Genomic DNA, 15,981 nt, shown 5'->3' on the forward strand with positions numbered 1-15,981 from the left:
GCTGGGTGGAGCCTCCGGTCCGTTGCCGGGAGACGCCCGACCGGCCCTCCCTTTCCTTACACCCCGGACCTTTTAAAGGATTCCGACTCGCCCGGGGGCGGGGCCCCGTGTCTAGGGTGGAGGGTGGCGAGGACGTCAGAACCGTTTCCTTCAACTCAGCCACTGATCTCGCTCCAAAATCGTCAGCATTGCTCTCGGCGATCCCTTTATACCAGGTGAGGACCCCGTCGGGGCGGGGGGGGCGAGGCCGCTTGGCACGCTCCTCTCCACCCCGCTTTCCGGGCGCGGGGCGGGGCTGAGCCCCTGGCGGAGGCCGCGCCCCCGGGGTTCCGAGGGCGGACGCTGCAGGGCGGAGGATGACGCAGCTGAAGACCAGCCAATGGTTCGGCGCGGCCTACGGTGCCTGGGAGATCGCCCCCCAGTTCCTGTCTTCCTGCCCCCATACTCTGTGCCCCGCGGGCCCTTTCTAAATCCTCAGGACTTCTCAGCCTGTCCTGTGGTGGTCTCTCCTGCACCCCCCGGCGCCCCATCCTTCCTCTCTCACGCGGGATGGCACCTCCATTGCTGGGAACGCATTCCTTGCTCTCCACTGCCCTGGGGACAAAGTCCCAGCTCCTCCCTTTTTGCCACAAAGCCTTTCACGGTTTGGCCTGCTGCACACTCCTCCTTGCTCCCCGTGATCTGGCCACACTGATAGACTTTCAGTTTTTCCAAAATGACTTCGCGTGCCCGCCACCACCATAAACGCTGAGATTTTTGTCTGTCTTCTTCCCTGCCTTATCCCCAGTGTTTTAGGAACCCTAGCAAGTACTGAAAAATGACAATGAAGAGCCTCTGGTTCTTCAAACTTGTTTCCCCATCGTGAAAATACACTTTCATTTCCCAGGCTGCCTCTCACGGGAACTCCTCTCAAAAGTTTCCTCCTCTCAGAAGCTCTCCCTTGATGCTCCCCAGTGGGTTAGGCACTATTCTGGGATGCCATGGTGTCCTGGGCTTCCCCCGTCCTGGCCCTGACCCCTCTGCCCTTGCCTCCCATTCCTGGCCATGTGCAGTTGCGGTCGGGACTGTGGGCCCCTGGAGGGCAGGTACCAACCAAGGTTATCTCGGTCACCCAGTGCTTGGTCCATAGCATCACCTAGCACATGGCTGGACACAAAGAAGGCACCCAGTGAAAGTTTTGTAAATGCCCAACACGACAGAAAGAGAAAGAGGGCAGAGAAAAAACAACAATAACAACAACAAACCACAGTGCTAGTGCCTTGAAAGCCTGAACCAGTAGTGCCCCACCCCCACAAGTTTCACCAAGGGCGGGGGTGGGGTGGGGGGGGGAGACAGTTTTCTCCAGGTGACCCCTGGGAAGGGAGGCTTAAGGCTCTTCGGGCCAGTTGTCATCGGTTGGAATTTGTCAACCAGTCATCCTGCTGCTTGCAGAAACAATATAGGAATGGAATGGATTTTGTGTGTGTGTGTCCCCCCCCCCCCCCCCCCCCCGCCAGGGGAAAGGGAAAAGGTGTTGGGTAGGTGGGGGAGGCTGGAAGTAGGGAGAGAGGAGTGGCTCACTGGGAAAGGTGTCTCTGGGGAACATGGGCAGGGGACAGTAGATATCAAAGAGGGACACGATTGGAGGGGTCATTCTTCCCCCTCCCCCTCCCAAACCTGCCCCTCTTCTAGGGCCCCTGTCTCAGAGTGGCCCCACTGTAACCCTGTCTCCAGGTTCTAGCTCTGTGCTTCTTCCTGGATTCTCTCCCTCCCTCCCCCATCATGGACTTCCACTCTGCTCACGCCCACTCTCTTGCCCCACTCAAGACCTCTGTCTTGGTACCCTAGGGCTCCAGCCTCTAGCAGGCTTCTGATCCACATTGACCCAGCAGCCAAGGGCAGCTTTATAAAACACAAACCTGACTGCCCCCTCCCCGCCTCTCTCCTGCTCCATTCCCTGCACAGAACCTCAGAATAAAGCTCAAGCTTTTTACAATGATTCTGCAGTTTGGCTTCCACGTAACAGCCTCCTGGCGTCAATCACTCCTCCCTTCCGAGCTAAGTATTATTAACTTGTTTGCTCCCCACGCTGGGTCAGGCAGTTCTCTCAGCCCTCTGGGCTTCCTCCTTCAGAGCTGTGGCCACTCTGGGTTGTCACTCTCTAGGACCGGGGGCGTCTTCCTTACTGGAGTGTGAGATCTGTGAAGCTAAGGGCATCCCTGGGTCCTCACAGTCCTCATCTGGTCTCTAGCACAGGGCCGGACAAGGAAGTGAATGAAAACCTTCCACAGACGCAGATAGAGACCCTGAACCACCCAGACAAAGCCAGACAGAGGAAAAGTCGCAGAGTCGGGTCTTCTAGAATCATTTGAAGCTCTTGGCTCAAGATTTATTTACTCCTTTCCTCTGTTCTCCATTTTCCAGAATGCTGTCCTCCCGGACAGGGTCAGAGCCCTATTCGTACTGGTGGGAGGGGTAGGTGTTGTGCCCGTCGTACTTATCGGTGGTGAGGCAGCTCAGCATGAAGTGGCCCAGGTCATGTTTGGAGATGACCCTGGAGGGCCCTCGTCCATCCAGGGTCACCGTGTAGGCCCCCGTCAGCGGCTGGTCTCCTGCAAGGTAAGGACACACGGGATGGGTGAAGCCCATGTCCTTTCCCCTTCCCACAGCATGTGACCATTCCAGGGTGTTTACAGCATGCCCAGCCCAGAGGGTGTAAGAGTCAACGATGTATGAAACCCTTACAAATGTGCAGGACGCCAGTCTATACCCCTTACTTCATTCATTCGACAAATCCTTATTGATGGTCTATGAGGTGTCAGGGGCTGGGCACCCAGCAAGGGACAAAGCAGATAAGAACCCCTGCCCCTTGCATGCAGAAGTTCTCTGGGAAAAGGCAACAAATCCAGGTGTAAAATAGGTAGTATGTTACAGGGAGAGAAACAAAGTGGGACTAGACTAGGAACGATGAGTAACTCAAGGTTACAGATGGGCAAACTGGATCTGCAAGAGAGAAAGTCACTTCCCAGGGTTGCAAAGGGTGACTTCCCAGTGGCAAAGGCTAGATTTGCTCTGGGTCCTTCCATCTGGAGGTATAACTTGGCCGTTAGGAGGGCATCTGTTGGCTGCATTATGATAATTAGAAATCTCTGACAGCGACGAACTTAACTGAGGGATTGAATGCAGCTCCTGGTGCAGGGGCAACCTGGAATCGTGTGCAGTAGGAAACACAACACCCTCACCCAGGTGGCATTCCTGCCAATGGTGTCTAATCTGAGCCTGAGAGAAAAGAAGCAGAGAAATCCAGAACATGGGATATTTAGAAAGACACCTGGCTTGGTTAATTTTATGAGCCATATTTTTAAAAAGAGAGATGGAGAATTGGTCCAGATTCAAGGGGACATGGCAACTAAACACACCCATGATCCTTGATCGGATCCTGATTTTGCAGGGAGGGGACATTTTAAGGATTTTATTAAGTAATCTCTATACCCAATGTGGGGCTTGAACCCACGACCCCGAGATCAACAGTTGCAACTCTTCCAACTGAGCCAGCGAGGCATCCCAGTATTTTTTGATGATTGGAGAAATTTGAATATGAAATGGACACTAAATGTCGTGATAGAGTTAACGTCCATTCCCTTGGTGCAATAATGGTAGTGTGGGTCATTCCCAAAGATGTTTCTTCTTGGGAGATGCCTATTGAGGTTCTAGGAATGAAGTGTGATGATGTCTGCTCCTTACTCTCAAATGGTTCAGCCAAAAAAAAAATTAAAAAAACATATATATACACGTACTATTAAAAAATATATATACTCCACATGTATTCACATGTACCCATTAGAGGCATGCATAAAAAGTAAAGCAAACAGGGCAAAGTGTTAATTGAATCTAGATGAAAGGTTTATGGATATTCATAAACCTTTAATTTCTTCAACTTTTCTGGAGGTTTCAAAGTTTTTACACACATACTACAAAAAAAAAAGAAAAAAAAAAAAGAAACCGAAGAAAGGTACTCTGTGTTGTTTTTCGTTTTCTTTTTTAAGATTTTATTTACTTATTTGAGAGAGAGCATGAGCGGAGAGAGGGTGCAGAGGGAGAGGGAGAAGCAGACTCCCCGCTGAGCAGGGAGCCTGATGCGGGGCTCGATCCCAGAACCCTGGGATCATGACCTGAGCTGAAGGTAGATGCTTAACCGACTGAGCCACCCAGGTGCCCCCTCCCTTTTTTTAGAAAGGTACTCTGTGTTAAAGAATTTTTAGGCATGATGTCTCTGGGCTTCACTTCAAACCCAGTAGGTCAAGAAGTAATATGCGTTCTGTTCAGAGATGACAAAACCAAGGCTCAGAGGCTACGGGCCTGAAGTCCACACGGTGCTGGGGCTCATATTTTTACCCAGCTTCTGCACCCCGCAGCCTCCCTGCTGCCGATTCAAGTTAGGATTCTGGTCCCAATAGGGCTCTGAACTGAACCTAAACACTGAGCCTTATTTGACCCTCTAGAAGGTATGCAGGCCTCCTCCTGTCAGGGGCCCCCAGAGGCAGAGGGCAAAGCAGAACTGCTCAGAGCAGGGGCGCCTGGCTGGCTCAGTCAGTGAAGCGTCTGCCTTCAGCTCAGGTCATGATCTTGGGGTCCTGGGATCGAGCCCTGTATCGGGTGCCCTGCTCAGCGGCGATTCTGCTTCTTCCTCTGCCCCCTCCCCGACTTATGCATGCTCTCTCTCTCTCTCAAATAAATAAATAAAATTTTTAAAAAAGAAAAAAAAGAACTGCTCTTGTAGTGAGCAGACAACTGTGAAGGAGATACAAGGGTCTGGCCTTTGGGCCTTTGGGCTTCTGCGCTGCTGTTCCCTCATCCCAGTCCTCCCTTCCACGGGCATTCACCTGCCTCCTTCCCTTGCTGTGTGAAGCCATCGCTTTACGGAGTCTGTGCTCCATAAACGGCTCCCCATTACTCCCTTCTCTGTGCTTGAGCATTTCTCCGTTCCCCACAGCACACCTAACAGGAAGAGCATCTAGCTTCCTTGTCTCCTTGCCAGAAATGTGAGCCTCTTGAGAGCAGACGGTGTCACCAGGGCCTGTAAGGGCACGCGCTCTGTATGCAAGAGACATTCATTGAATGAATGAATGAATGAATGAATGAACGAATGAATGTCTCCCCGTGTCTGACTCTGTGTGTCTCTCAAGGAGGATTCCAGACGTGGGAGAGGAAAAGAGGACGTAGGTGTAGTTTACTGAGCCTCTCCACAATGCCACTGGGACGTGTGGTTCCCCTGGATTAGTTCATCCCGCAAATGTTTACTGAGCATCTGCTATATTTTCGGCCCTGTTCTGGGCACTGATCACAGCTGTGATCAAAACAAGACAAAATCCGGGCCTTCGAAGAGTTGACATTCTAGTGATAGAGACCCACACTAAATAGGATAAAGAAAGGAATGACACGCGGTGTGGTGAAAGGTAAGTCCCCTTCCCTTGAATATGGGCTAGCTCCAGTAACTCACTTCTAATAATAATAGTAGTAGTAGTAGTAGTAATAATAATAATAATAAATAAGGGTTGTTGTTTTACATTTGTAAATTTGAGGTGGTTGGTTCAACAGAGAGCCGAAAGGGTATCAGAAAGGAGACCAAATCAAGCAAGAAAGAGAAGAGAAAGTGTAAGGGGAAGGTCTGCAATTTTAGACTGGCCGGGGAAGGCCTGACAGATCTCTCCAGTGGACAGGAGGGGGCAGGCTGGTGGCGACCCTGCCAGGTCCCAGCCCCACTCACCTATGTGTGGTGGCATCACGGCCACGTACTTCAAGCCCGATTCCTGCAGCACCTTGTGCATCCGGATGTGGTCATCAGTCACATCCTGCAGTCGTGGGGGCACCTTGGTCGGGTCCCACAGAAGGAAGGCTGGGGGGGGGGGGGACACAGGGCACAGTGAGCCAAAGCTTGAGGACAGACTGGCCAGGCCACATAGCCTGCCGGCCTTATGCCAGGACAAAACCCCACAGGGGCTCTCTACAGCCTTCCAGTTGTCCCAGCCTCCTGTCTTTCTGACCACCACAGAAGTCCTGACCACTTCTCTCCCCACCTGCTCTTGTCCAGTTACCTCCTATCTGGACCGTGCAGCCGCCTCCTCCCGGGTCCGCCTGCCTCTACCCCCACAATCTGTTCCCCACATGCAGCCAGATGGGGCCTGTACACAGCCAGAGGGTCAGAGCTCATCTGTGGCTTCATCTCACTCAGGGTGAAAGCAGGGTCCCCATCAGAGCCCCACCAGATGTGGCACCATCAGCCCCCTGACCTCGGCGCCCGATACTCTCCCTTTCACACTCTGCCCCAGCCACACTCCCACCTCAGAGCCTTCGCAGCTGCTGACCCTTCTGCCCTCCCTCAGTTCGCTTCCCTAACTGGGGAGGATGATACACAGAGGCAAGGCATGCAGACCGTGGAGACAAGACAGCCTGGTCTGCCAGCACGGGCTGTGTGAACACGGGTCAGCTGGTGGGCCTCCCTGCCTCCCTCCCTGTGCCTCCGCTGCCTTCCATAAAGGGTTGCATTGTATGGAAGAACAGCAACTATCAACTGAGCGCCTACTATGTGCCGCTGTGAGCATACATACTCAATTTTGTGAGGATTAAGTGGCATTCATCCCTAAGGCACTCAGATGGCGTCTAGCGCACGGTAAGTGCTCCGTAAATGCTGTCAGCATGAACTGTGCCTGTTATGAATCCTGTACCCTGTCTTTTGGATTATTCGAGGCAACCAGTTGTTTAATGTCCCTCTCCTCGTAAGTGGGGAGCTCCGCGAGGGTAGAGACCTGGTCTGTGTATGCCTGGCTCTGTCCTTCCTGTAGGAGGCGCTCTCTGCCCCTCTCTCGGGCTGGTCAGCTGCCACCTTGGGGCTTCTGTTCTGCCCCTGAGCCCTCTGTGTTCCTCCATCTTGGTGCTGACTACTCTGGCCTATCACTGTGCGATGATGGGTCTGTTCACCACTTCGGTCTCATCTATGAGACCCATGAGTATAGGGCCTGGGGCTCTACTGGTCACCACTGTGTCCCCAGCATCACCCCCACAAGGTTCATGCACAGAGTTAGTGCCCAATAAATGCACAGTAATTTGGGATAGCTCCAATGCCACCTTGCAGAAGTCCCTTGGCTGCCTGTCCAGTACCTACCCCCCACCCTTCAGCCCCATCCTTAAGACCCCGCCACCCACCCGAGGTGCAGGCCACGACCTTGTCCACGCCATGGGCCTTCATGGCCGCCACAATGTTCCGGGCGCCCTCGGACATAACTGTGGTAGGACCTTAGAGGGGACAGAGAGTGGCTGTCACTAGCAGGCGGCGGTGGTGGTGGGGGTGGCAGGGGTGGGGCCGGGGGCGGGGGTGGTGCTGGGGGCCGAGGCCCAGGGGTGGGCCGTGGGCAGAGGGGGGGCCCAGTACTGAGGTCATTGCGGGTGCCCAGCAGCACGATGATGGCATCCTGCCCAGCTACGGTCTTGTCTACATCGGCCGCCTGCAGAACGTCACCCACCACCACGTGGGCCGGCTGGGGCCCCTCTGGGGGCAGCCTGGAGGCGTCTCTCACCAGCACTGTCACCTCATAACCTGTGGGCAAAGAAGGGCAGAGAGGCACATCAGTGGGTTTGTGGGCTGGCACCCCAGGCTCCAGGGGCTGGGTCCAAGAGGGTGCCACAAACCCCCAAATCCACCCCCCAGGTCCCCTGTGATGGGACAATACCTTCATTCCAGTTTATAAACAACCTGCCTCCAAGGGCCTCCCCCAGCACTCCCCAGACTTCTCCACTCTCCAGCAACTAAAGGGTTAAAGCCTGATCACACTGTCTATACCCCCCATCCATGGTCCTAGAGGAAAGTGAGGTACAGAGCAAACCATGAGTTGCCCAAAGGTTGCCCAATGCTAGGATTGGTCGCCCAGGCTTACTTCTGAAGGACTGGGCCTGGTCTAAGTGGTCATTAACGATTGTGAACATCACCTTGGTATGTCCCCTCCCACAGAATTTTGAGTGACTCTGTGTCCCCACAGATACATGCCCATTTTAAAGTTCACAACAAATATATTTCTTCCTTTGTTCTAAACAATGGCAAAGGATGTTACTGTTTGGGTGTATGGAAATGATGATATAAAAAAAGTATTAACTGTGGTCTCCGTTAGGGACTAAATGTTTATGCCCCCCACCCCCCACCAAATTCATATGCTAAAACCCTAACCTCCAATACAATGGTATTTGGAGATGGGGCCTTTGGGAGGTAATTAGGTTTTGATGAAGTGATGGTGGGGGTCCCATGATGGGATTAGTGTCCTTATAAGAAGAGGAAGAGAGGCGCCTGGGTGTCTTGGTCAGTTAAGCATCTAACTCTTAATTTCGGCTCAGGTCATGATCTCTGGGTTATGGGATCGAGCCCTGCATTGGGCTCCACGCTCATCGTGGGTTCTGCTTGAGACTCTCTCTTTCTCTCTCTCTCTCTGCCCCTCCCCCTCCCCCCTCTCTCTCACTCTCTCTCTCAAATAAATAAAATCTTAAAAAAAAAAGAAGAAGAAGAAGAAGAGGAAGAGAGACCAGTGCTGTCTCTTCACCAGGTGAGAGCACAGCAAGAACACAGCTGTCTGCAATCCAGGAAGAGGGTCCTTGCCAGAAGCCAAATCTATTGAGCTCTTGGACTTCTCAGTCTCCAGAACTATGAGAAGTAAACATCCCTTGTTTTAGCCACCAGTCTACAGTGTTTTGTTATAGCGGCCCGCGGCCCGAGCTGACTACGACAGCCTCTAAATATCATTCTTGTGGTAAGTGATCCAGAGCTCCTTCGAGGAAGGGCTGATTGCAGGCCTGGGGCAGGGAAAGGACAAGACGAGCATGGAATATCTTGTACCATCAGCTACTAAGGCAGTGCCTAACAAATGAGGCGCCATATTGAAAGGACACAGAAGCCACTCCAAGGGATTCTCACTAGAAAAATCAGGGACAATATGATTTGTCCAAAAGAATATTGATGACGAAGAATTGAAACACATGAAATACTTAAAAATCTGTGAGTTCATAATGATACTAACAAAGAAACCTCATGGGTCATCACGGACAGCTATGGGAGGAGTAATTCATTATTCGGAAAATGAGAAGAGGAAAACCAACAAAATTATTCCAGTTCTGTCATCATGTATTTCAAAAACAAATGACGGGAGAGGGTCGCACGTGGGACAGCAGAGCCCCCTCCCCGCACTGCTGCCATGCCGGACAGCTGGGACAAGGACAGGTACCCCAAGTCCTGGCTCTGCATGCTGGTGCGTCACCACAGACCTCACTGCCCAACCCCATAGCCTATTTGAGGAAGGCCTTTGACCTCCCCGCAGACCTGCCTGTAACCCTAGTGAGAGTTTATAGAGCAGCGGCATGCAAAGAACAGGTGTTACTACGACCACTGAGAAGTCACCGTGTGTCAGACATCACTGGATGCTGGGGAGAGGATGTTTTGTGCATGTTTGAAACAGAAATGCAACGGAGGGGCGCCTGGGTGGCTCAGTTGGTTAAGCGTCTGCCTTCAGCTCAGGTCATAATTCCAGGGTCCTGGGATCGAGCCCTACGTCAGGCTCCCTGCTCAGCAGGGAGTCTGCTTCTCCCTCTACCTCTGCCTGCTGCTCCCCCTGCTTGTGTTCTCTCTCTCTCTGACAAATAAATAAAATCTTTAAAAAAAAGAAGGAAAAAAATAAAGAAAATCTTAAAAAATAATAAAAAGAAAAAAAACCCTGAAATGTTAAAAAAAAAAAAAACAGATGGTGGGAGATTTGAACATTCTGGGGCAATGATGATGATAAGAAGGATAATATTTATACAACACTTTACATATATTAATTCATTTAATGCTCAAAGTAACCCTGGGTTTGAATTGCAGCCCCACCACTACCTGTATGACAACGGGCAAGTCACTTAGCCTCTCTTGGCCTTAGGGCCTTCATTTATAAAGCGACACTAATAATAGTCTCTACCTTAAAGGGTTAATGTAGATTTAAATAACGTATCTAAAGGTTTAATGTGGTCAGTTGATTTTTGGCAAGTGTACCAGGACAATTCAATGGGAGGAAAGAATGGTCTTTTCAACAAATGGTGCTGGGGCAACTGGATATCCACCTGTAAAGAGAATGAAGTCAGATCCCTACCTCACACCATATATGAAAATTAACTCAAAATGATCAAAGACCTGAATGTAAGAGCTAAAACCATAAAAAATTTTAGAAAAAAACATAGGTATAAGTCTTTGTGACTTTGGATTAGGCAACCGTTTCCTAGCTATGACATGAAAAACGCAAGCAACAAAGGAAAACATAGACACACTGACATCATCAAAATTAACGTGTGATGCAAGGACACCATCAAGAAAGTGAAAAGATAATTCATAGAATGGGAAGAAACTTTTGCCAGTCATACATCTGATAAGGTACTTGTATTTAGAATACGTAAAGAACTCCTACAACTCAGAAATAAAAAGATAAATAACCCAATTAAAAATTGGGCAAAATATCTGAATAGAGACTTCTCCAAGGAAGATAACACAAATGGCCAATCAAATACGCGGAAAGATACTCAACACCATTGGTCATCGGGAAAATGTAAATCAAAACCACAATATACAGGGGCGCCTGGGTGGCACAGCGGTTAAGCGTCTGCCTTCGGCTCAGGGCGTGATCCCGGCGTTGTGGGATCGAGCCCCACATCAGGCTCCTCCACTATGAGCCTGCTTCTTCCTCTCCCACTCCCCCTGCTTGTGTTCCCTCTCTCGCTGGCTGTCTCTCTCTCTGTCAAATAAATAAATAAAAAATCTTAAAAAAAAAAAAACCCACAATATACAACTTCACACCCACTAGAATGGGTGATAAAAAGACAGACCTTAAATGTTGGTGCACATGCAGGCATTGAAACCCTCATACACTACTAATGGGTGTGTTGAATGATGCAGCCGCTTTGGAAAACAGTCTGGTAGTTCCTCAAAAGGATAAACATGGAGTTACCATATGACTCAGCCTTTCCACTCCTACCTATATGCCCAAGAGAAATTAAGACATATGTTCACACAAAAACTTGTACATGAAAGTCCACAGAGGCATATTCATAATAGCCCCAAATGGAAACAACCCAATGCCCATCAACTGCATGGATAAATAAAATGTGGTCTATCCAATGTACCTAACAGTATCCAGCAACAGAAAGAAAGGACATACTGATACCTGCTACAACATAGATACACCTTGAAAAATTGTTTTTGCTAAGTGAAAGAAACCAGGCACAAAGAACCATGTAGCGTAGGATTCCCTTTACATGAAATGTCCAGAACAGGCAAATCTGTACAAACAGAAAGTAGATGAGCAGTTGCCCACAGCTGGGGGAAGGGTTGAGAAGAAAAATGGGGGGCGGGGGTGTGACTCCTAGGGATTTCTTTTGGGGGTGATGAAAATGTTCTAAATTAATTGGGATGATGTCTGCACAACTCTGTGATTAGGCCAAAAAGCACTAAGTTGTATACTCTAAGTGGGTGAATTATACGGGATGTGAATGAAATCTTAACAAAACAAAGCTGTTATAAAAAGTATAAGACTAAGACAAACAAATGAAGTTTAGGGGACTGCCTGGCACAGGAACGAATGATATATGGGTGTTGGCTGTTATTATGCTTTTTAATCATCTCAGAATGTTATTTCCTGGGGACTTGGGGGGCTCAGTCAGTTAAGAGTCTGCCTTCAGCTCAGGTCATGATCTCAGGGTCCTGGGATTGAGCCCTGCATCAGGCTCCCTGCTCAGCAGGGCGCCTGATTCTCCCTCTCCTTCTGCTGCTCCCCCTGCTTGTGCGTGCTCTCTCTCTCTCTCTCTCTCTGTGTCAAAGAAATAAATAAAATCTTAAAACAAACAAACAAACAAAACCTGTCTTTAAAAAACAAACAAACAGGGGCGCCTGGGTGGCACAGCGGTTGAGCGTCTGCCTTCGGCTCAGGGCGTGATCCCGGCGTTACGGGATCGAGCCCCACATCGGGCTCTTCCGCTATGAGCCTGCTTCTTCCTCTCCCCCTCCCCCTGCTTGTGTTCCCTCTCTCGCTGGCTGTCTCTCTCTGTCTAATAAATAAATAAAATCTTTAAAAAAACAAACAAACAAACAAAAAGAATGTTATTTCCTGTCCTGGTCTAGGCCTCCCTGGACTCCTGGCCCCTGTCTCACCCCCTCCCATCCGTATTCCACATGGCAGCCAGACAGAGCCAGAGAGTTATACTGGAGTGCCCTCCTGCTCATATCCCTGCCATGACTCCCCTCCCCTCAGTGCGCTGAGATAAAGACTATGCTCCTCACGACGGCCTTCCAGGCTGTGCTAGAGCCACTTGCCCTCTTCACCCACTGCACCTCCTTTAGTTCCTCAAATACATCATGTCGTTTCCTGCCTCCTGGCCTTTGCACATGCTGTCCCCTCTGCCAGGAGCACCCTTTATCCTTTTCCCAGGCCCCTAGCCACTTGGGTGTCCTCTGTCACGGTCCTACTTAATGCTGCCCTGGAGTAAATCAATGGCCCTGCAGGTCTGGGGACATTGTCATATTTGCCACCATCTCCCTGACATTTTATAAATACCAATGCACAGCCTTTACTGCCCCATGGACCTGGGTTCCAGCTCTGCCACTTACTGGCTGAGGAACCACAGGAAACACCTTCCCTGACTGGACCCCAGTTTCCTCTCTAGCATGAAAACGATAAATCCCAGTGTTCCTATCCTGTGTGACTACCTTTGGTAAGGGAATGACACAAAACCTGTGTTGTACTCACACACATCAGGGAGCAACGAGGGCTTCCAGGGTGCCAATGTGGGTATCGTTTAACTACCTATGGTTAAAACAGACCCCAGTAAATTCTGGGTGTTCCTGGGAACGAAAATGTTCTCCTGGAGTGAGAGCTTCGACACAGGCTCAGTGCAAGGGTGCCCATTAGTGTTCTATTTTTGCTGATTAGTGACATTTATTGAGAACTTCTTATAGGCCAAGTGCTGTGCTAAGCTCTTTCTACAGATGAATGGTATTTTTTTCCAAAAATTTTTTTGATGCAACCCACATTTAAATGTAAATTTTAATAGCCACATGTGACTAGCAGCTACCATACCAAACAGTAGTGTTTTAGAATTCACAGATTTCTACCCTTTAGAATAAACAGCGTTTGTAAGGTATTTCCAAAAAAAAAATTTTTTTTTTTTTACAAATCTCTTACTTTATATTTTTCTGTTAATTTTTTATTTTGAAAGAAATTCAGACTTCTAGGAAAGTTGCAAGACCTCAATTCTCATGCTTGCTTTTGCTTTATCTTTCTGGGTGTGTGTAATATATAGCATACATAATTGTATATGTGGGTATATAAATACATTCATACATAAACATATATATATAATGTTTTTTCCTAACTATTTGAGAGTAAGTTGCAGAGATCATGCCCCTTTTAAGCTTTTTTGATCTCAACCCTCAATACAAAATGGATTTCAAAGCCTAACCCAGTATATACAAATCCATGCATATATAACTGAAAGAAGGTTCATAAAACCAATATTCAACATGCGATACACTGACTCCTTTATGACCAATTAAGTATATTTCAGAACTCACGATGACCCACAGTTTGAAAAGCAACCAGACTGCAACAACCATAAAAGGTATTATTATCTGCCCATTTTGAAGATGGAGAAATTGAGGCAATTTTAGGCAACTAAGCCAGGTTCACACGGCTATGAGTTTACTCGGCCTAAAGAAGGCTTATTGAGCGCCAAGTATATACTGGGCACGGTTCTGCGCATTTTCCATATATTATCTCATTTAATCATTGCAAGCACCCCGGAACAAGCATTACTAGTTTTATTCCCACTTTCCAGCTATCTAGGCACACAGATGACAAGGCATTTGACTATACAGGTGGTAAGTGGCAGAGCTGGGATTTGAATGCGGGCAGGCTGGCATCAGTCTATAGAATCATCGATATAAATAAAACCCCAGCTCAATCAAGCTCTTCTTTTTCTGTTGGGGACAGTGAGGTTCAGAGGCTCGCTGTGTCTCTGAAGAGACTTGTCAGAGCCACAGTGAGAAGGCAGGGCCTCCCCTAGGCCTCAGCTCTCAATTCCCTGGGGTGCAGTCCCAATTGTGACCAACAGGGTGGACAAGCCCAATTCAGTGGAATTCAGGATTAAGGGTAAGGTAGTCACATGGGAATCGAGATCCTCATGGTGACTCAGCACCTCTCAACTTCTCCCTCTTACTTCCTTCCCAAGAAATGCTTATCCGCAAATTTCTTTCCCCCTCCCCACAAATCAAGATCCTCACTAGGTCTTCTTGGAGAAGCAGTGGTGAGCCGTGGGCCTGATGAGAACGGTCAGGCAAAGTCCTCCAAGGGTGGGCTGGGCTACATATGAGACATCAGAGAGTGGGATCCTAGCAGCCTCCATCCCTTTGGGGCACCCAGATAGTCAATATCTTCAGAGTCACTGAGGCCAGCAAGGGTGGGGCCCTATATCTGAAAGTCCCAGGCTCCGCTGGGGGTTGGTGAAGTCTGGATGGTGGAGGCAGGGAGGCTGCTTATCCCCTTTCTTGAGGCAATTGCAAATTTCCAGCTCTCACCCACTTTCCCACGACCAGTGCCCAAGTCTTCAATTATGTCTCCACTATTCTCCTTCCATTAGGTGCTCACAGCAACCGGCCCCCCAGCCTTCTCAACTTCCAGCCTTGGTGCCCAGGCCAGAAGCTGGTGGACTTTTGGCAGTTAAGGGCACAGTCTGGGTTCAAATCCCAGAGCCACCACTTTCAGCTGTCTGATATTGGGCAAGTCACTCTCTGGGCCTCAGTTTTCTCTTCTGTCAAATGAGGTGATACTCGTTCTCACCGCACATGAGGGCTGTGAGGATTTAACACTGGTGAAGAGCTGTAGGTGCTGGGAGGCAGGCCACTGCCTGGCTAAGTAAGCCTTCGCTGGGTGAGCTAACAACCACCACAACTACAATAACAACGTTTCGTAAGAGCACTGTATTTAAACCTGTCACTGGAGTCCCCCTTACCTCCCAGGGCCAATTCCCAGTCCTTGGACTCACATAAAATTGGATCTCACAGCGTCCCCCCTTCTGTCCCCTTCGCAACTAGGTCACAAAGCAAAGCAATGATGGCCCAACCAGCTTCACCCGAGTCCCAAGAACCCCTTCTAATGCGTTGCAAGTGCACCCTGAGACGTCCCACGCCCACCCCAGCTCATGCCTGCTTGCACCGCCTGCGCCAGGGTGGTGAGCCCGGTCCTGCCCGTGGCGCCGAAGATGGCAATCTTCTTGACGGCCATTCTGCGGAGTCGTGGGGGTGCGAGGCCACGGAGTTGCACGACGCGCGGGAACCGAATGGCTGCTGGGCCGCCCGCTCTGTCCTTCTCTGGAGGGAGGGACGGGGCGGGGCAGGAACAGAAGGCCACGCCTCAGCCTGCCTCCGGGCCAAACCGGCCACGCCTCTAGCTAGGATGAACGCGGTGGGCGGGACAGTAGGGGGCAGGCCTCTCCAGGCCGCCCAGCACCGCCCTCTCCGCCTGTCACTTAGACTGGGAGGTGTGGCCCTATCTTGCCAAATGGGAGGAGCGTGGGTGGACGCGGTGCCCCGCCTCTGCGCTCTAGCCGGGGGCGGGGCGAAAGTCGGGCCACGCCCACCGACCTCTCCTAGCTCACGCCCCCCTCTCCTAGGGCCTGACGCTGACCTGGGATTCACACTGTGCCCCAAGGATTTCTGGAAGCTGCAAGGGAAGAAAGTGAGGGAGGGTGTGACACTGTAACTGTGTGTATATGTGCCCGTGTGACTCTGTGGGACTGTGTGAGTAACCCCAAGGGAGGGCAAGATTGTGGATGACACCATGTGCCCTCCTCAGCGTGTAGCACTATGTTACAGTATGAGACTGCGTGTGACACCACGTGTGGCAAGCACTGATGCTGTTCTTTTGTGACTTTGTGGTGCCACTGTGGATG

At 50.2% G+C, this 15,981-nt stretch overlaps 1 protein-coding gene and 1 long non-coding RNA gene across 2 annotated transcripts; one reads left to right on the top strand and one right to left on the bottom strand.

Annotated features, from left to right (window-relative positions):
• Positions 1 to 98: 98 nt before the first annotated feature.
• On the top strand, positions 99 to 10,815 carry LOC148108268 (uncharacterized). Its single transcript, XR_015728111.1, has 2 exons — positions 99 to 215; positions 8,521 to 10,815. It is a non-coding gene; the product is annotated as an uncharacterized LOC148108268 (long non-coding RNA).
• On the bottom strand, positions 2,336 to 15,411 carry BLVRB (biliverdin reductase B). Its single transcript, XM_045785099.2, has 5 exons — positions 15,236 to 15,411; positions 7,409 to 7,573; positions 7,183 to 7,272; positions 5,747 to 5,875; positions 2,336 to 2,591 (listed from the first exon to the last, which is right to left on the bottom strand). The coding sequence occupies exons 1-5, from the start codon at positions 15,312 to 15,314 to the stop codon at positions 2,434 to 2,436; spliced, it is 621 nt and encodes a 206-aa protein (XP_045641055.1). The 5' UTR covers positions 15,315 to 15,411; the 3' UTR covers positions 2,336 to 2,433.
• Between the last annotated feature and the right edge of the window lie 570 nt (positions 15,412 to 15,981).

The sequence above is a fragment of the Ursus americanus genome, chromosome 21 (assembly GCF_024610735.1).
Source record: "Ursus americanus isolate L20-20 chromosome 21, mUrsAme1.1.p, whole genome shotgun sequence".
NCBI lineage: Eukaryota > Metazoa > Chordata > Mammalia > Carnivora > Ursidae > Ursus > Ursus americanus.